The sequence below is a fragment of the Schistocerca nitens genome, chromosome 3 (assembly GCF_023898315.1).
Source record: "Schistocerca nitens isolate TAMUIC-IGC-003100 chromosome 3, iqSchNite1.1, whole genome shotgun sequence".
Lineage (NCBI taxonomy): Eukaryota > Metazoa > Arthropoda > Insecta > Orthoptera > Acrididae > Schistocerca > Schistocerca nitens.
This window is the reverse complement of record NC_064616.1, coordinates 493,264,604-493,286,437: the sequence shown is the minus strand read 5'-3', so window position 1 is coordinate 493,286,437 and position 21,834 is coordinate 493,264,604. Positions and strand designations below refer to the sequence as shown.

The 21,834-nt window shown below is 39.9% G+C and overlaps 1 protein-coding gene across 2 annotated transcripts in view; it reads left to right on the top strand.

Annotated features, from left to right (window-relative positions):
• The first annotated feature begins 483 nt into the window (after window positions 1–483).
• LOC126248422 (transcriptional adapter 1-like) overlaps window positions 484–21,834 on the top strand; it is a 177,804-nt gene continuing 156,453 nt past the window's right edge. For both annotated transcript variants that reach the window (XM_049949389.1, XM_049949388.1), the window contains exon 1: window positions 484–722. In XM_049949389.1, the coding sequence (XP_049805346.1) occupies window positions 652–722 (71 nt within the window). In that variant the 5' untranslated portion in view covers window positions 484–651. The remainder of the gene's footprint in view (window positions 723–21,834) is intronic.

Genomic DNA, 21,834 nt, shown 5'->3' with positions numbered 1-21,834 from the left:
GAATGTATTTTCGGTCGAGGAAATAAGCACTAGTATGTGAGACATTTGTGTTCGTTATCTTGTTACTATCGATATGAGAATTAACAAAAGAGATGACGAAAGGAGAGAGAGAGAGAGTGTGCGTGTGTGTGCATGTGTTTTTTTATTGGTTTCTAGCATACAAACTTTTTAGCCATCACAAATAAATGTTCTGACACACATAACAACGTTACAATTTTTTTCTTCGTATGTGTTGTTTTGTTGTTTGATTTGAAACATCAGAGATAACATTAATAGGCTAGGCAGATAAAATACTTCCCAGGTTCCCTGATACAGAAATATTCTTCCAGAAAAATTTCCCAGAGATTTTTGTTTCTCCATACATTTCCAAAAGAAAAATATTTTCCCCAAAATTGCGAAAAAACACCACCAACCTGGAGTTGTTGATACAAAAGTGCTGTTGCAATATCACCTGCGATTGTAGAGACTATTTCCGAAAGGATCGATAGTGGGGTATAATGTTTGTGTTTTGATTGTGTATTTTGCATTTATTGTTTCATTTGTGTTTGTGTAATGTATTGTTATTGTGTGAATTCACTGGATCAAATGGATAGACCTTTAAAACAATCTTGGCACGCCAGATAAACGTATAATCGAAGTCGTTTTTGTATTATGACGCAGCATGATGAAGTTAGCAGGTCTCGTAAGAGGCTTTTCGATGCTCTCGGTAGCAATGCGAGCAAGTAAGTAAAATTACTTTAAGTTTTCCTTCCCTATTCTGCCTCAACTCTGTATAATGTGTATTTGAAATCAGTACTTAATTATAACAAATATTTAGGTTATGTACTTGTTAAGAACGCTATATAGTGATGCCAGTCTTCAGTTTGAAAATGATTGTAATGTCCAGTCTGTAGTGTTAGGAAACAGTTTGTAACGCTCTTTGTTATGTAAGTGTTCAGAGTCTTTTAACTGATTCCTTTGTCGATTGAACTACAAGCAGAAAAGTAATTCTTGCCGCTATAGAAATCAGTGTTCTGAACGAAATCTGAAATGTGTTTCACTTATAACTTCATGCAGAGCAGAATGTGTGCAATTATTTTGTAAAGTAATATATCCCAGATTGATTTTGTAAAATAATATGTCCCAGATTGATTTTGTAAAGTAATATGTCCCAGATTGATTGGGATTCATGTTGTTAACGTCAGTCCGAAAATTGAATGAGGATTATGTATTTAACCCATCGCCATGCGATTTTCTGTGGCCTATAGCAAACATCTCTCACCCCTTTTCGTCTCACATTCTATCTCCTCGAGTCATCTCTCGCACCTTTTATCAGTTTTATTTCATCCTTTTCCAACGGTTTCCAGAAGATATATTTGCAATTTTGCTATAAAGTTGTCTTCACTATACTGGGGATTGATGGACAAGTGATCAGAAACAGTTGTTACTACATAATCGCCCCTGTTCTGTTACGTTTGTAGCTCAAATGTAAACGTAGGACGCTACCTCAATTCTCAAACAAGATTTACAGTTATTTACTGCAGGTTCTGAACGTTTGAGACACTGTGGCTGAAGTTCATGTGAGTATTTGATCAAGACCTGAGAAACATAAATATTTGTCAGAAGCGTCCGATCCTACGCGTCGGCTTTGACCCGTGACGTAAGGGTGTTGTCGTGTGTGACGTCATGACGGCGCGGAGTTTGGTTTGAGTGTGGCTGTCTCCAGTTCTGTTTTATCTTATTTTATTTACTTTTCTGATGTGTTCGTTCTATCTCGTGAGATTTTTTTTTTAAATTTAAAAACACTTATTACTTATTTTAATTATCTGCTTCCTCCAATTTCTGTTTTAGTTTATTATATTTATCCTTCTGATCTGTTCGTTCTATCCCGTGAGATATTTTCTTTTTTTTTTTTTTTTTTTTTTTTTTTTTAAGACAAAATCAGCTACTGAAGCATCTTTATCTTCTATGGGTTGCAGGGGTTACGACCCCTGGGGAGGTGGGTGGGTATTCGTGCATCGCTGCCTTCACTTACACGTTGTAGCTACGCAAGGCGTCTAAATTAGTTTATATTTAGTTTGACCCCCACCCAAAACACCCCATTTCCCGCGCTTGTCCCGTTAGTGTCATTAGGCTTCTTGTGGAAAGTGTGTGTGTGTGTGTTTTTGTTTCCGCCATATTTGTGACGTCATGGGTCAAAGCAGACGGGCGGGATCGGACGCTTCCGTATTTCCAATTAGTGTGTAAACAGTCTAAGGGAACATAAGAAACAGAACAGGTGCCGAGAGTAATGACGTAGCAGTCAGTGCTATTGGTGTTTAAATGCAGCCAGAACTGGTAACACTTGGTTGAGATTTCAGTGTCAGATAGAGTCCCTATCATGGCCTTTACTGTATGAGGAGTTTATTTTTTCAAGGGTTATTTTATAATGATATAGGATCTGTCCACTTGAACAAGGAAAATGTAAGTCATATATAAAGATGTATGAATGTACACACATGTGTAATAAGGAGATGGAAACAATATGTTGGAGCAACTATCTTAGCAGTTACCTGAAGTGATATAGAAATGCCTAAATCAGAACGGATGGACAGAGCATGAACCTCCATCCTCCAAAATGTGATGCACATGTCTAATAAACAGCTGTCTAAGTTACACAACATGCCTAAAAAATAATTAATCTCTATTCATTTGGTTTTTTCACTACACACAATCTTGTGTACTTTCAGTTGACATTAGTACCACAATCATACTGCCATGCCTGTGTTAGATCTCCACGTCCCTTTCGCTTATCAGTAAACTCGGGCAGCATCCTCTCATTGTGAGTGAGATGCTGAACCCAGAAAAATGAGGAGGCATTATCATTATCCACTAGCAATCACCTTTTTAATTATTAACTGCTACTCTTGAGTTCTGTCAGTAGTATTTAACTGTGCAATAGTTAAGAGATGCACTCCAACTACCCCTTCAAACATGTGTTTTATTTGTCTCCTTCATTCTCTTGAGCAAATTATTACACAGTTTTATTCCTTAATAGAAAATGCTGTGTAGGATTTTTGTTACTTTAGCCCTGGCAAATGTAAGTCTGGCTCTTGTTGCAAGGGCATGTATAGAACTTTTTGTGACACATTTACTATTGTTTTTTGCAATATGCACAACATATTGACAGATAAACTCACTTCACATAGTAAGGATACCTTTTTTCTGTTTTTACTATTTCTTTACAGTGAGCCTTACTATACATTCCTTACAGTTCCATTCTGCAGTTTGAAAATTGTGTTCATATTTGTGCTTATAAGCCCCAGAACAGACTTCCATAGGTAAGAATGGACAGTTTATGAAGACTACGTCTCCACAAGGCACTGACTTAACTGATGACTGTACTCTAAGGTTATAACGTGTCAGTTACATCCTCTTTGCCATTATCATTGTATGATCATTCCATGTCAGTTGACAATAGATATTCATATCACTAAAAACTTTGAGCTTACCACATAGTCAGTAAATTCATCATTTATGTTTAAAGAGCCAGAGCTGCTTTCCTTTTACAAGCTGAAGTTCACAGAGTTTGTTTTCTTTATACTCATTATAATTTATTACACACTGCCCAATGGTACACATCCATGAGACGTTCATTTGCCTTTCATCAGTGACTGGTAATGTTGCTGTCATCAGAAAACATTTTTTTTTCTTCATGTCTTTAATAGTCTGGAGACTAACTGGTATATATGAAAAACAGAAATGATCCCAATATATTTCCCTTACGAATGCAAATGGCAATATGTAATTGTTTCAGTAAAAATTTGCCATCATCTTATAGTCAGATAATTGTTTTACTAAAAATTTGGCATCATCTGAAGAGTGGGCTGTCTCTGTCTTTTGTACTCTATTTTCCAAATAAGACTGTAACCACTCATCAACTGTTCCTCTTATACCTTGTGCTTCTAGTTCATTTAGTTATATATTATGGCCAACAGTGTCAAAAGCATAGGACAGGTCTAAAGTTATGGATATAGCAAAATCATCCCTTGATCTGATGGAGTTTCATTTTCTTGGAGATATATGAGTCTCACCTTTGCCCTCAATAAAGGTAGAAGCTTAAGTAATGAATTAAAATTTGTGTCATGGTCAGGATTTGAACTTGGGTCTCCTGATTTCTATGCAGGTGTGCTAACCACTACACCACCATGGTATTGCTGCTGCCACAACTGAATGGGCTACCGTAATCCAATGCCCTCCCTAAAACAAACTGCGTTTCTTATCTTCAGCTCATTTTCCCCTTCTTGAATTGTCATTATTGCCAAGGTTCTCCGATATTGGAACAGCAGAGAGCCTCGGAAGCACTCATGATTTATGAGGGGAGAGGATAGGCTGAAGACATGCATGAGGTTTATGTTAAGGAGGTCATTGCACTAGGGTAGTCTGTGCAGTTGTGGTAGCCACAATACCACAGTGGTTTAGTGGTTAGTAATTTGCCCAGTAAGCTGGAGACCCGGATTCGAGCCCTAGCCGTGGCACAAATTTTAATTTATTACTTAAGCTTCTATCCTTATCAAAGATAAAGTCAACCCTGTCGAAAACTTCAGTTACCAATTTATTAACTCTGTTATGATTGATATTGTACTTCTGCCATCTCGGAAGCCAAAGTGTGATTCTTTAAGAAGGTTGTATTGATTCTGGCACTCATTATTCTGACTTTTGTGACAGATTCTATTATTTTTGAGAATGATAAGAATAGGTAAAGGCCTTGTAATTTCCAGTACTTTCTGTATTACCTGTAGGAGCACGATTTGTGTGGCTTTAGATATTCTCATTTGTTGTGTGTGTTAATGGAATTTATATACTATCCATCGAGTTAACGGAAACGTACAGTTCCACCCGTCAGCCTTGACCAATGACGTCACCAATATGGGGAAACGACCATTCACAACAACTGCCATATTGTGAGTATGACGTCATTATGTGAACATGACAAAAAACAGAAAAATAGATCAAAACACCATCAAATACTTATTCCTCCTATGTTATAATGAATCTAACGGGACAAGTGGGGGAAATTGGGGGTTTTTGGGTGGGGACAAACTCATAATAAACACACGCCACTAAACCAAACGACAAAGCCAGTAAAATAAACAGACCATAACATTCACAAAATCAACTTCAAACAATATCCAATGGAATCGAAAGCTTCCCTTGACCTATATAGGTCAACGGAAAGTATCGAAACCAATTCAGAAACCACAAAACCTAAAACCACATCCTTAATCATCAGTACCTCAAAAACCACAAGAAAACACCAAATCTGGGATCGAACACTTCCCTTGACCTATATAGGTCAATGGAAAGTATCGATACCAATTCAGAAACCACAAGAAAACACCAAATCTGGTATCGAACACTCCCCTTAACCTCACAGGATGAAAAACAACTCACCAATACCAACAACACAATCCTGCGACACATGATCCACAAATCATCTAACCAGATAAGAACATGAATAAAAAAAACGAAAACTCACCACGTGGAAGCTCCAGCACTGCCTACTAGATCGGACACCACAGTCACACACACAACCCCCCCCCCCACACACACACAGAATAAACAACAACTAAACAAACTTCCCAACCCCAAAAATCAAAACCAAAGAAGCAAACAGTAACCAAAACAAAACAAAAAACCATTCACAGCCTACAACTAAAAAAACTACAACAAAGTGAATCCTCCACAAAAAAAAAATCTATAACCATCCCCCACCCACCTTTCTCCCCAGACCTCACCAACCACCCTCCACCCTCGAGCCACAGCCAACCCCCCTTCCCCCCAAAAAACCTCACTAATCCACAACCCTTCCGCCAACAGTACTCATTTAAATGAGCCTGAAGGTTGGAAGAGTGCCTCTTCCCCCTCCCTATTACAGCTTTAACAGCTCCCCAAAACCCACCAAAGTATTTGTACAGGCCCCACTATCATAATTCTTGAACTCTACATTATGATTAACAACTAGATGATTGTAACCCTCCCGATCCAACCCACTATAAGACGCAAACCCATCAGACACTACCGTACTACCCTGTTCTACATAATCTTGAATCAACCCCACTAACACTCTCTTCGTATGATTTTCCACAACCGTAAACACACACTCAGAACAACCAGACCTAGATACTACAGGTCCCCACATCCATAAACCAACCACAGGCTTACCCCTCCCATACTTCCTCCTACCAAACTGTGACTCATCACTCTCCCCCTTTACTTCAGGCCCACCCAACTTACCCCTGTATTTAATATATTCTGAACAGACCTGCCGACAAAAGGAATACCAATCAATGACCTTTCGCTCACTCACACCCACCTCATGCACACAAAAACTGTGTGAGGACTGATAACAAAAATGATAACTCAACAAAACAATTTCACGTATGCCCAACCTAGACTTCTCGAACCAGGCACCCCGGCGAATGGAGCGCCAAATGTTGTCACGCCGGCACCTCCGCATATAGCTGTCTCTGGTCCGAGACGCCGAAACTTTCATCATCTTCATATATTCTCCGCACACAGGGCACTTCACTAGCTCAGCCAATAGTCCGAAGAGCTGCAAAAACTTAATGAGTGACATAGCTGTGTCATCTGTCATTCCCCACAGCTGAAAACTGTTTAATTTATCCGTCATATCCATTCCTAACGACGACACAAAAAAAAAAATTGATCTCAAAAATTCAAACAGGACAACCCACATACAACACTACATTACCATAAAACAAAACAAAAGTTAAACCATCAGCTCACTGCACAATACGCCATCAATCTTCACTTACAAGCACAACAACAGCTGACAACATCAACAACTCAAATGAACCCAATATGGGACACACCACACAACCCACAAACCCCACCAGAGAGCATCACCAAACCACAATGACACGCCACCTACAAACACATCACAAGCACACACTAAACCAACAACAAAGCCTTATCCATAGCCTATAGACACGCCACCAGAGAGCACCACCGACAACACAGCAAGACATCTACAAACACGCGACACTCGCAAACTAAACTTTGCGCCGCTGTGACGTCACACACCACAACAGACTTAGGGTCTGGGCCCTTCTGGTGACCCCTGTCCATCTGTCCCCTCAGATCAGGAATTGACAACTCATCTAGATCTGCTGACTTCAGTTTTTATAATTTTTGTATTGTCTTTGTGACTTCTTCTGTTGTAGGATACAACATTGTGCTGCCCATATAATTAATTTTGGGTGCTAGTCATGTTTAGGTAAATTTTGTGGTTGTTTTTATGAAATACCTGATAAACACAGAAAAGAAATTTTGTTGTGGTTTCTCTTCAATACCTGACAAACACAAAACTCACCTTGCTCTTAATCATAGTTGATTGAAGATCTCATGATAAAAAATTTTTGCCATCCATTGAAAAAGGTAGCCAAATTGATTCACAAAAAGCTCTCTTCCTTTTAAAACAGAGCTGTTAAACATATTCCGAGTCAACCATAACAACCTGCCCAAAATCAAGTTATCTCCATGGATTATAAAAGGTTTGATTCTCTGAAACATAACTTTTGCTCATCACTCACAATATTTACAGTTACTAACATCAAATTGATGGGGTATTTGTATTACATCAGTAGAAATCACTTAATTTTCTTAAATGGACTTCATATCATAGATATGAATTTTTTTTCGTCAACTATTTACATATTTTACTATGGTAGCAGTATTCCAGTTGGAGACAGTGCACATGTTGAGAACAGAAGGTGCACTCAGGATTCTTTAATTTTGTTTCAAAATATGAGGAACTGTGTTAGTCTTGCACTTCAGTCTTCTGGAAATCACAAATACTTTTCATTTATGTATTGAACTTCATTGCACAATGTTTTTAGAAATCATGCTATGTACTATGGTGTCATCAGATCTGATGATTAGAATGATGATAGAAAAGTTCCCACAGAGGTCACTGAATATTAAACGTAAGTTCCCACAGAGGTCACTGAATATTAAACGTTGGCACTGTAAATATATCAGACAGCATAACTTTTGAGATCTTGTACCATATCCTCAGGATGTTTCATTTGGGTAGTAAATAATAATACTTTAATGGTGAGATGGATTTCAAATGCAGGGTTGTCATGGAAGTTATATTCTGTTGCATTCAACTAATCTGAATGTTAAGGAAGCACAGTGAATGTAAATTTGGAAAGTCTTTTTCCATTTGTGTGAATCCCCGTGAATACGGAAGTGTCAGATTCCACCCCTCTGCTTTGACCTAGACATCATCAATATGGCAGAAATGGCTATTCTAAGCGTCTCCAATATGGTGCCTATGATATCACTACATACACATGGCAACAAACATGAAAATATGTGCCGGCCGGTGTGGCCGAACGGTTCTAGGCGCTTCAGTGTGGAACTGTGCAACCGCTCCGGTCGCGGGTTCAAGTCCTGCCTCATGCATGGGTGTGTGTGATGTCCTTAGGTTAGTTAGGTTTAAGTAGTTCTAAATCTAGGGGAATGATGACCTCAGATGTTAAGTCCCATAATGCTCAGAACCATTTGAACCATTTGAATGAAAATACATATAAATAAGACAATAACATCTCCCTCCAAAAATACAATCAAACAGGACAACTGCAGGAAATTGGGGGTTTTAGGAAGGGGACAAGCTAAATATAACAAAAAAAAAAAAAAATTACAAAATCTAAAGGAATCAGACGCTTCCCTTGACCTATATAGGTCCACTATAACTACTGATACGAAAAAACCAACACCTACAACTATGAAAAACAAAGCCAAAACCACAACACCTCAAAAATTAAAAACTCAAACATCCCTATGTAAATTAAAACACATTCAATACGCAATAAATACAGAAAACATTACAACACAAGAAAAATAGACCCAAAAAAAGCAATTACTTACCACCAACAAATTTCGGCTAGCCATCACACACACACACACACACACACACACACACACACACACACACACAGGACACCATCAAACACAACCAACTAAAACTCGCACCGTAATCACGTCACACACCACAACACCCTTACGTCATGGGTCAAAGCAGACGGATGGAATCAGGCGCTTCCATTGAGCCGAATCTATTTACAGTGAAGGTGGGATGTACGACTTGTGTGTTCTTTGGATTGTAGGTATGTTACACTGAAAATCTTGTAACCTGCTGGAACAAAATAATTCAGTTCTTATATCCTTCAGGAGCCAAACTCAGCATATCACTACTTGCCTGAGTAGCCATCTTCTTTAGCCACTTATACCAAATTGTATTGATGTCTGAGAACTAGGAGACATCTTTGTTGTTTTCACTGAGTGAACCTTGAATTTTTAATGTTGTAGATCGTCTTAGTTATTTGTCTATAGCAAATTCACTTTTGATTACTCCAAATCTAACAGTACTCTTCATGTTATCAACGTTTCACTATCTGATGGCCACTAGATTATCAAGTCCACCAAGCAGAAGCAACATCTTTATCTTAACAATCTCACTCATATGTTCTGTCACAGATTCCCTCAATAAGTATGAGCAATCATGTTAGTGTCTTTAAGTTCTGAAACTACCCTTTAAATTTACTTGCAAACAAGTTGTCCCCTTGTCACATAATACCAACCTGGATTATAATATACTAAATAGCTACTACTAAAGAAAATGAAATAACACTGACACTTATTCCCAGTAGGGTATTCAGTTTTCAAAGCCACTGCAATTTCTTCCAAGAGAACAACAGATAAGTGAGGTGCAACAATTAAAGAATTGATTGAAAGAAGTGATTGAGGTATTCATCAAATGGGGGCAGATTAAGGAATGTTTGATTTCTTCACTATTTTCATAATAATAAAATAATGAGTGCTCTGCTCGCTTACAATATCGTGTAATAGTGTCACCCAGGCACCATAGACCTGCCAAACAATGAATACCAGTAATGTAAATTTTATCAGTTGTCTAACTAACAAATGTAAGCTAGTAACATTAAATTAATACTACATGTAGCAAAATGAAGTGAGAAAGATTGGAACTCATGGAATTCGTATATGTACATGAGCATATATTTTTCTTGTGGTTTTGTTCTGTAATGAACACATTAGTATTTACAAGAAAAATTGTTATATTGTTTAATTGACCAATCATTTCCTTTTGGACGTGTGAAATTCTAAAAGATCGTGACGTAGCACAGAGATGGTGTGAATGGGGCAAAAATACTGTAGTCATGGGCGACTGCAGCTCTGTAGGTGTTAACACTAAAAGGTTTCAGAGATATAAAATTATGGTAATCATTTGTTAGTGGTGGTGATGTAAACAATGGCATGTTAAGAGTTCTGTTAAAATTGATAAAATTGACTAATGAGCTGTGATAAAGTACTTTGTTTTGAGAGATTTGACACCCAAAAATGCAAAAGACTTTACATTAAAGGAGTGTTTCCACTTGTTTTGGCAGGTAAGAATAATTCTTAACCATTGAAAACACATGGTAAAACATTGATTTCGAGTTATTCCTCTTTTATCAAATATAAATGTTACCTTGCGTCAATTGAAGGCTGTAAACTTTCAGGACATTCAGAAACCTGTATGGCTGGCAACTGTGGCATAAATGTACAATATTGTTTGACCTGTCTTCGGTGATTGAAAAGATGTGAGCCTGATGACATTGGAAAGATCTTGATATTACTTACTGGATTTAACAAAGCTCTCAACTTGATTTGAGCCACATGTTTGAACCCTCAGCCAAAAACTTCTTCAGATGAAAATTGCTCAAAAAGTGTTTGTACTTAAAGATCTGAATGCTACCATTTCAATAAAATTATTTTGGGTGTGTGATTATGTCATTTTATTTATACAACTTTCACCATTTCTGCTACTATTATAGCCTTGATAATGAGAAGTAGGCTACTTGTGATGTGTTGCATCTATACAGGGCTTAACAAAACCATACAAACAGACTTGAAGAGAGCAATTGTCTTGAGAATGAATCAAGGATAGAGATCCATACCCAGAAATTCCATCCACCAATGCTGCAGTGCATTGAATTTACAGAGCCCAAACATGGCTGTCTTCATGTAAGTGGCTGTGGGTCAACACTTGTTGTGAGAGCACCTGTTCTGCAGAAAACAAAATCAAATGTTTCAAATGGCTCTGAGCACTATGGGACTTAACATCAGAGGTCATCAGTCCCCTAGAACTTAGAACTACTTAAACCTAACTAACTTAAGGACATCTCACACATCCATGTCCGAGGCAGGATTCGAACCTGCGACTGTAGCGGTCACGCAATTCCGGACTGACGCGCCTAGAACCACTCGGCCACAATGACCGACTGCAGAAAACATAAATAGACCACAAGCAGAAGGTCTTGCATTGGGCTTGATGGCATTCATGACATTACATGGCACTGATTTTGTATCTGCATCTCAAACCAGTTCTGTAGAGACCGCTAAGTGCACCATCAGCCTAGAATTTCACATTTGCAGTTGAAGGGGTGGCCAACAGTCAGGCCTTCAGCCCTTTAACTTGGTGCTCTGTAGTGGTGTTTGATGACGTTCCTGGACGTTGTTTCCTATTCTCAATTTTTTTCAGAAAATAGCCTCTACAACACCTTGAAGACTGTTAGCCTTACTTTTTTATACCCTTTATAATATTGTAGTATGTGGCAATGGGTCCATGCCTCTCCAATTGTCATGAGGCAAGAGATTCTTGATGTCTCCTGTGGTAACAGAATAATGGGTTGATTTGGATGGATATCAAATACATATTGCTGGAAGTATTTGACCTTAATATTTTCTGGTTGTCACTGACAGCTGCTGGGGAAGGTGCTGCTGTGGTATAATGTGAAATGCATCTCCCACTGCGTCCTGGAATCTGCCAGTTATTCCCAATACATCTGGCATGGTGCTTACTACAGTATGTGATAGGACAGATACAGTAAAACTGTTTCTGTTGGCTGCCAATTAATATCAACCAAAATGGTGAGAGTTTGTAACTGTTCTCTTGATTCATGTTGGCTGGCCATTGTACTGTCTTGATGGCCCCTCTGTTATTTCTCTTAGTGGCAAATGACAGCCAGCCTTAAGGACTCACTCACCACCAAGAAGATCAGAAACACTATGAGGTATTACGGGTTACAGGTGCTGTTTAAATCAGATCTAAAATAATGTGAAGTAATAATGGTTCGGGCACAACCTATACATTTAGTATTCATAGATATAGAAAAAGCCTATGATAGTGTGCCTTTATCCAGTTTATGGAAAGCTTTAATATCAATAGGAATAAATCCAAGAATAATTAAAGCAATTCAAAATTTATATAAAAATTCTATTTCAAAAATAAAAATTGGTAAATATCTATCACATGGATTCCAAGTCACAAAAGGATTACGTCAAGGATGTAGCATCTCACCTACATTGTATAAAATATATACAGAAGTAACTTTACAGAATTGGAAGAAAAAATGTCACGCTATGGGAATACCAATAAATGATAGAACAATATACTCGTTACAATTTGCAGATGACCAACTGATTATAGCCCAAGACTATGAGGACATAGAGTATATGACCAGAAAATTGATTCAAGAATATAAAAAATCAGGTCTAAATGTAAACATGAATAAAACAAAGTACATGGTAATTGGTGGAGTGAATGGAGACTTAATATTAAAAGAAGGGATGGGAACAATAACAGCTACTGAGGAATATAAATATTTAGGTGTGAAAATTACAAATGATGGGAAACAGGACAAAGAAATTAGATCAAGAATAAATTCTGGAAAGACGACAATCTCTTTATTGAATGGAATTCTCTGGGACAAACACATAACAACTGATAACAAAATAAGGATTTTTAAAACAATAGTTAGGAGCATTATTACATATGGTTCAGAAGTGTGGACAACAAAATGGCAACTGAAATCAAAATTATTAGCCACAGAAATGGATTTCTGGAGACGTTCAGCAAGAATATCAAGACGAGAAAGAATAAGAAATGAAGTAATCAGAGACAAGATGAAATGTAAAAACTCAATTATTGATTTCATCGAGCACAAACAACTTAAATGGTATGGACACATCAGACGAATGGAACAGGAAAGGCTACCAAAATGCATAATCGACTGGGTACCAATTGGAAGAAGAAAAAGGGGACGACCACCTGATACATGGATACAGGGAGTTCAGTCAGCAATGAGGAAGAACAACATTCCTGAAGATTTATGGACAAATAGAGAAGAGTGGAGAACAATAATTACTGACTTACTGTAATCTAGAATAGGTGCTGGAAAAATGTACTCACATTGTAAATCCAGAATAATAATAAAAAAAATAATGAGTGCTACTATGATGATGCTATTCTACTTGCAATATAACTTCGGAATTCTCGTGGGGTGGATTGGAGCAGAGAAATCTCTAGAAATCAACAGTTGCTGATTTGTTTCTTTCAGTGACAGCTTTAGTTAGCAAACAAAATGTGACACAACCCCAGCCAGTCTCGCTTCATAGTGAGACTCCTACATTTGCATTTGTGCAAGGCCCTTAACAAATCTGTACTTAAGATAGTGCCACTAACCAGTTTTTGAGCAAAAGTTTTAAGTTTTTAGCAAAAATAATAAGAAGTAGTGAGAAAGCCGCTGTGGAGCATTACATTAGTAGCTGTGAGCCGGTAGGCACCAGTGTGGCAGCATGAGGGCTGCAATGACAGACATGCAAGTGGATCGTGAGGGAGGGGAGCTGAGTGCAGCAATAAACTGCACCGCACAGCGGTAACCATACAGCAAGTGGCGCGATGTCACCACAACGAGGGCAAGTCTCTTGTTATGGGCGACATGACTAGGTGCCAGGTTTCAGTGAAACAAAGGCAAGCCAAAGGCATATAAATAAATCTGAGTATCGAGATAGGAGTGACTACTTGTCACTGAAGACCAACACCACCACCAGGACGACAGAGTTACACCGGACAGCGAGATGACTGGGCACCGCCAGCAGCAGCCATGGTTTTGAGACCAGATTACACTTGCCACCAGCTCTAAATTCATCTCGGGACTGGGTGCCACAACCCTGCCAACTTGCTAGACATGCTTGCTGCGGCTGATGCTGACTTCCGAGTGGGACTAGGTGCTGCAGTGGCAGCTGCCATCCAAATCCATCAAGAGGGCGGTGAGTTGTACTGTGTGCAGTGCTGTCTTCACATGCAACCACGGTGACGCGTGTGGAATAAGGGATGCCAGGGCTTCGTGCCCCCCCATGAACCATGGACCTTGCCGTTGGTGGGGAGGCTTGCGTGCCTCAGCGATACAGATAGCCGTACTGTAGGTACAACCACAACGGAGGGGTATCTGTTGAGAGGCCAGACAAACGTGTGGTTCCTGAAGAGGGGCAGCAGCCTTTTCAGTAGTTGCGAGGGCAACAGTCTGGATGATTGACTGATCTGGCCTTGTAACAATAACCAAAACGGCCTTGCTGTGCTGGTACTGCGAACAGCTGAAAGCAAGGGGAAACTACGGCCGTAATTTTTCCCGAGGGCATGCAGCTTTACTGTATGATTAAATGATGATGGCGTCCTCTTGGGTAAAATATTCCGGAGGTAAAATAGTCCCCCATTCGGATCTCCGGGCGGGGACTACTCAAGAGGATGTCGTTATCAGGAGAAAGAAAACTGGCGTTTTACGGATCGGAGCGTGGAATGTCAGATCCCTTAATCGGGCAGGTAGGTTAGAAAATTTGAAAAGGGAAATGGATAGGTTAAAGTTAGATATAGTGGGAATTAGTGAAGTTCGGTGGCAGGAGGAACAAGACTTCTGGTCAGGTGACCACAGGGTTATAAACACAAAGTCAAATAGGGGTAATGCAGGAGTAGGATTAATAATGAATAGGAAAATAGGAACGCGGGTAAGCTACTACAAACAGCTTAGTGAACGCATTATTGTGGCCAAGATAGATACGAAGCCCACACCTACTACAGTAGTACAAGTTTATATGCCAACTAGCTCTGCAGATGACGAAGAAATTGAAGAAATGTATGATGAAATAAAAGAAATTATTCAGATAGTGAAGGGAGACGAAAATTTAATAGTCATGGGTGACTGGAATTCGAGTGTAGGAAAAGGGAGAGAAGGAAACGTAGTAGGTGAATATGGATTGGGGCTAAGAAATGAAAGAGGAAGCCGCCTGGTAGAATTTTGCACAGAGCACAACTTAATCATAGCTAACACTTGGTTTAAGAATCACGATAGAAGGTTGTATACATGGAAGAACCCTGGAGATACTAAAAGGTATCAGATAGATTATATAATGGTAAGACAGAGATTTAGGAACCAGGTTTTAAATTGTAAGACATTTCCAGGGGCAGATGTGGACTCTGACCACAATCTATTGGTTATGACCTGTAGATTAAAACTGAAGAAACTGCAAAAAGGTGGGAATTTAAGGAGATGGGACCTGGATAAACTGAAAGAACCAAAGGTTGTACAGAGTTTCAGGGAGAGCATAAGGGAACAATTGACAGGAATGGGGGAAAGAAATACAGTAGAAGAAGAATGGGTAGCTCTGAGGGATGAAGTAGTGAAAGCAGCAGACGATCAAGTAGGTAAAAAGACGAGGGCTAACAGAAATCCTTGGGTAACAGAAGAAATATTGAATTTAATTGATGAAAGGAGAAAATATAAAACTGCAGTAAATGAAGCAGGCAAAAAGGAATACAAACGTCTCAAAAATGAGATCGACAGGAAGTGCAAAATGGCTAAGCAGGGATGGCTAGAGGACAAATGTAAGGATGTAGAGGCTTGTCTCACTAGGGGTAAGATAGATACTGCCTACAGGAAAATTGAAGAGACCTTTGGAGAGAAGAGAACCACTTGTATGAATATCAAGAGCTCAGATGGCAACCCAGTTCTAAGCAAAGAAGGGAAGGCAGAAAGGTGGAAGGAGTATATAGAGGGTCTATACAAGGGCGATGTACTTGAGGACAATATTATGGAAATGGAAGAGGATGTAGATGAAGATGAAATGGGAGATAAGATACTGCGTGAAGAGTTTGACAGAGCACTGAAAGACCTGAGTCAAAACAAGGCCCCCGGAGTAGACAACATTCCATTGGAACTACTGACGGCCTTGGGAGAGCCAGTCCTGACAAAACTCTACCATCTGGTGAGCAAGATGTATGAAACAGGCGAAATACCCTCAGACTTCAAGAAGAATAATAATTCCAATCCCAAAGAAAGCAGGTGTTGACAGATGTGAGAATTACCGAACAATCAGTTTAATAAGCCACAGCTGCAAAATACTAACACGAATTCTTTACAGACGAATGGAAAAACTAGTAGAAGCCGACCTCGGGGAAGATCAGTTTGGATTCCGTAGAAATACTGGAACACGTGAGGCAATACTGACCTTACTACTTATCTTAGAAGAAAGATTAAGGAAAGGCAAACCTACGTTTCTAGCATTTGTAGACGTAGAGAAAGCTTTTGACAATGTTAACTGGAATACTCTCTTTCAAATTCTAAAGGTGGCAGGGGTAAAATACAGGGAGCGAAAGGCTATTTACAATTTGTACAGAAACCAGATGGCAGTTATAAGAGTCGAGGGACATGAAAGGGAAGCAGTGGTTGGGAAGGGAGTAAGACAGGGTTGTAGCCTCTCCCCGATGTTATTCAATCTATATATTGAGCAAGCAGTAAAGGAAACAAAAGAAAAATTCGGAGTAGGTATTAAAATTCATGGAGAAGAAATAAAAACTTTGAGGTTCGCCGATGACATTGTAATTCTGTCAGAGACAGCAAAGGACTTGGAAGAGCAGCTGAATGGAATGGATGGTGTCTTGAAGGGAGGATATAAGATGAACATCAACAAAAGCAAAACGAGGATAATGGAATGTAGTCGAATTAAGTCGGGTGATGTTGAGGGTATTAGATTAGGAAATGAGACACTTAAAGTAGTAAAGGAGTTTTGCTATTTGGGGAGCAAAATAACTGATGATGGTCGAAGTAGAGAGGATATAAAATGTAGACTGGCAATGGCAAGGAAAGCGTTTCTGAAGAAGAGAAATTTGTTAACATCGAGTATAGATTTAAGTGTCAGGAAGTCATTTCTGAAAGTATTTGTATGGAGTGTAGCCATGTATGGAAGTGAAACATGGACGGTAAATAGTTTGGACAAGAAGAGAATAAAAGCTTTCGAAATGTGGTGCTACAGAAGAATGCTGAAGATTAGATGGGTAGATCACATAACTAATGAGGAGGTACTGAATAGGATTGTGGAGAAGAGGAGTTTGTGGCACAACTTGACCAGAAGAAGGGATCGGTTGGTAGGACATGTTCTGAGGCATCAAGGGATCACCAATTTAGTATTGGAGGGCAGCGTGGAGGGTAAAAATCGTAGGGGGAGACCAAGAGATGAATACACTAAGCAGATTCAGAAGGATTTAGGTTGCAGTAGGTACTGGGAGATGAAGAAGCTTGCACAGGATAGAGTAGCATGGAGAGCTGCATCAAACCAGTCTCAGGACTGAAGACCACAACAACAGGGCTTCGTGCTGCCAAGGGAAGTAGCACGCCACTGGTGTCAATGGCTGTAGCATCTGAGAGCTGCTGGCCTACTATGGGCCTGCCGTCAGCATTTCAGGGTGCCAACTGAGCATCCAGGGTGGAATCTGCCGCCTTAATACCAGCGCCAGCCAGGAACAAAAGAGAGAGGCTTATTTGCATCTCAGAGGTGTGACTTGTCATATATTGGAGTTGAATAAAATCATTTTTACTGCCAACAGTGTCTACACTGTAACCTACGCCTCCCCCCCCCCCCCCCCCCGCCCCCTAATCTCCACTCACCACTCTAACTCATCAGGTGGTGTCAGAGTAGTCGTCACCTCTGGGAACTGTTCAGAGTGGTGTCAGAGGAGCTGACGATGACACAATCAGCAGCAGAGGATGTTCCAACCCTGTAGCACGACATACAAACCGGAGCCTATGGTATCATCATTTGCTATGAGAGACTATTTTGTTCTTTTGTGGTGACAAAAGGATTGGGGGCCAAGGATTAAGGGGTGTGGTAATAGTGGAGTCACTTTTGTTATACCAGAGGAAACAGCTGACTTATCACAGTTTAAGGGTAATTCTAGACAGGAGTCATTAGTAGCTATGTGCTGTACACAGTGCAGTTTGCTCGGGAATTCTGCCCCTAGTGCCAAGTCTGTAGCAGTTGTTTGCTTTATGTTTAATCTTTCTGGGCACATGGCCACACTGAAAAATGAGTGCAGTTGGCTCATGATTAGAGAGAAGTAGGTTGGTGGTATAGGCGAGTCATGGAGTGTTCTGTCTGGGTTATTATTGGATTATTATTTTTGTGTTGTTTTAAGGTATTAATTCTGACACTTGACGATGAGTGATGCATGAGGCAGTAGCAAAGTCGGAGACACAAGGTGTCACCAGTGTGGAGGCTATACAGTCGTTGGTGAATCAGGTAGCTCAATTAAGGGCAGGTAAAGTGGTTTCAGACATAAACTAGTCGAGAAAAATGAAGAGATAGAGGTGTTACAGTCACAGGCTCGAGGAGTGGACCCAGCAATCACTGGCCTGACTTCTCCCTTTTCTAGTAGGTTACCTGAGGATGTGTTTGCATTTGTGGAGGATCTCAGGTCATCAGCTAGCATACAAGGTTGGTCTGTTATTTCAGATAGCAAGGTTATTTTTAATAGAAGAAACAAAGTTGCTTTTGCAGTGCATGGAGGCATTGTGCAATGCAGAGACTTGAGACCAACTGAGGCAAGAATTAGAACAAAGATACAGGAAACAGGGCAGTGCTTGGTTTTTCCATGAGCAGTTGAGTATGGCCTCCAGAAAGCATAATGAAATGGCTGAGGATTTCGTAGTTAGGATTAAGAAGCCGAATGTACATACTTTTGGGTTAACACAGAGTGAGGAGGTGAACAAAGTATTGTTACAGGAAGCCAAGAAATGTGGGATTGATGCTTTTCGGAGAGGTTTGGCACAAGAGATATCGAGGAGAGTGCATACTGGGGTGTTGAAAGATTTCCATGCAGTGGTTAGATTAGCATTGGTGTATGAGGAAATTTGTGTGTCCACAGGTATAAGGGATTGAAGAAACATATTTGCATCAAATACAAAATGTTTTAATTGTGGTTGTGCAGGGCATGTGCAGAGACAGTGCTACCAGCTATAGAGGAATGATAGGGACAGTATGGACTCCAGATGATTTAATGGAAACAGTCGTAGTGGTGATATTGATATGGATCAATGGCAGGGATGCAAGGGTAATGGGAGAGGTCGTCTGGGTGATAAAAAGTAGCCATTAAGGTTAAGAAGGAATCCCAGAGCCACTTGAAGGTGTTCCCAGTAAATATAAAAGCAGTAAAAACAAATACAGAGGCAGAGTGTGCCATAGCAGGTGTGATAGATGGTAGGGAATACAGAGTTTTATTAGGCACGGGGTACATGTGTCAGTGGCTTCAAGGGAATTAGCAGGTAGGATGCATTGGAACTCACCATGTTACAAGTTGTGTGTAGTAAGGGATAGTGGTATTCGACCACTGGGGTCAGTAGTGATGAATTTTTCAGAGACAACCATGTGTGGAAAAGTTGTGAAGGCTGCAGCATGATCCTGGGGTTAGACTTTCTGCATCATCATCATCATTGTGCTACAACTGGCCTTCAACAACATAAAGTGGAACTTAATGGGAAGACATTCTAGCTTGGGGAAGCTATTGTCAATGTTGATCTGTGTGAGGAGCCCCTAGTGTACCGAACAATCGAGTTAGACCTCAAACAATGACATTAAGGCTTAATCCGCATGATTGTGTATCATGTGGCACTGGAAAGCCACTGTGAGTGAATGAGAAACCTGACTTACCAAGTGATATGTTGTGTATAGTGGAACCACTGGAGGGTAGAGAGGTATTGGATGCAGTGTGTTATTTGGTGAAACATAGTATTGTGCACTTACAAGAGAGGGACGGATGCAAAGTAGTACCATCAACATAGCTAATTATGTGGCTGAGGAGGTTAAGTTATTGAAAGGGACATTGTTGGCCAGATTGGAGATTCCAGTTGAGGAAGATTGCCACACAGAAAGTGTAGGCTGTAGGGGATTGCAGGATGCTGCTAGGATTGATTTCATGAAAAATTAAAGCATTTGGAAGGAATAGCAATGGAGGACCTGTTACTGGAGTTTCAAGGTACAATGACCTGCAACACCGGTAACACAACTCAGGATTCCAACAGGGAACAAAGCACCGATGTACTGAAGGCCTTACGGAATACCTTGATCACTGAACACTGCCACCAGTTTTGGAGGCATTTACAAATCAACAATTGGCTGATGGGATAATAGAACATAGTAACAGCCACTAGGGGGAAGGGGGATTCATAATCTTCCCGAAAAAGTGTATGGATGGCCCAAAGAATTATCACTTTTGTTGTGATTATCTCCATTTAAATAGTAAGTCTACAACATATACCTACCCAGTTCTGAAAATCACAGAGACAATAGATAATTTATGGCAAAGCCAGTATTTCTTGATAATGGATTTGAGGAGTAGATACCATCACTTAAAAGTTGCTCCAGAGGATAGCACAAATTTTCAGCACTCTGGGGACACAATCAGTATAGAAGGATATCTTTTGGGTTAAAAAATTGACTGGTAACATTCCAGCATTTACTGGATGGAGTGCTGAAAGAATTAAAACCGTGTCAGTGTCTGGCATATGTTGATGACATAATTCTAGTTTCATGGAGTAGCTCATTTGACATTGAGTACTGAGAAATGTCTCTTTGCATTAGAAGAAGTCAACTATTTAGTACATGTGATTAAAGGATGATGTAAGAACTGATCCTAGATTAGTGCAAGATCTTCCAGTACCAGGAACAACCGAGGTCTTTCCTGTGTCTCACAAATTATTGTAGGAAGTTCATGAAGGGATTTACAGATATTGCAAGACCACTTACACAGTTGTTGAAGAAGGGTGATAAGTTTGTGTGGTCAGAAGAATGTCAGGGGGCATTTGCTGAAGTAAAAAAAGTGTTAATGTCGAGTCCAATGTTGATGTTTCCATACTTTCAGAAGGAGTTCATATTGTCATGTGATGTGTCGAACCATGCTCTTGGAAGTGTTTTGAGCCAAGAGGTCGATGGTCTATTGCCTTTGCATCAAGATTGTAGAATGCAACACAGAGGAATTATTTAACTAAAGAAGCTTCCAGTGTTACCTGTATGGAAAGATGTTCAAGGTAGTCACGGGTTGTGCTGCTTTGATATGACTCCTAGGTTTGAAGGACCCATCAAGAAGATTGACATGATGAACATTAAAACCCAGTGAATTTGAGTGTGAAGTAATCCACAAACCAGGGTAGGAGAATGGAAATGCAGGTCGGTTAAGCAGGAATATAGCAGTAGTACAAGCACTAGGTCAGGACCTTGGGGAATGGGAAGCAGCACGGAGAGCTGACGAAGAGTGTAGACAGTATGGCAAGCAACAGTGGCTTAGCATGTGTGATGGATTATTGTGTAGAGAAACGTAATTAGGAACACGGTTGTTGGTGCCAGCCAAGTTGAAGCAAGAATACTACGTGAAATGTGTGATCACGTCTTATCAGGCCATGGGAGATGCAGGTCAATGAATTGGAGAGCAACAGGAAAGTACTGGTGGAAGAGATGGAAGAATTATGTCAATCAGTATGTCAGGAATGTGTCAGTTGTGCACAGTGGCTGGATTTATATCTGAAGCAAGTACTATTACAGAGACTGTCAGTAATAATGGAGCTGTTTAGTTTCATTGGGGTGGGCGTATTAGGCACATTAAACTGAACACCAGCAGGTAAT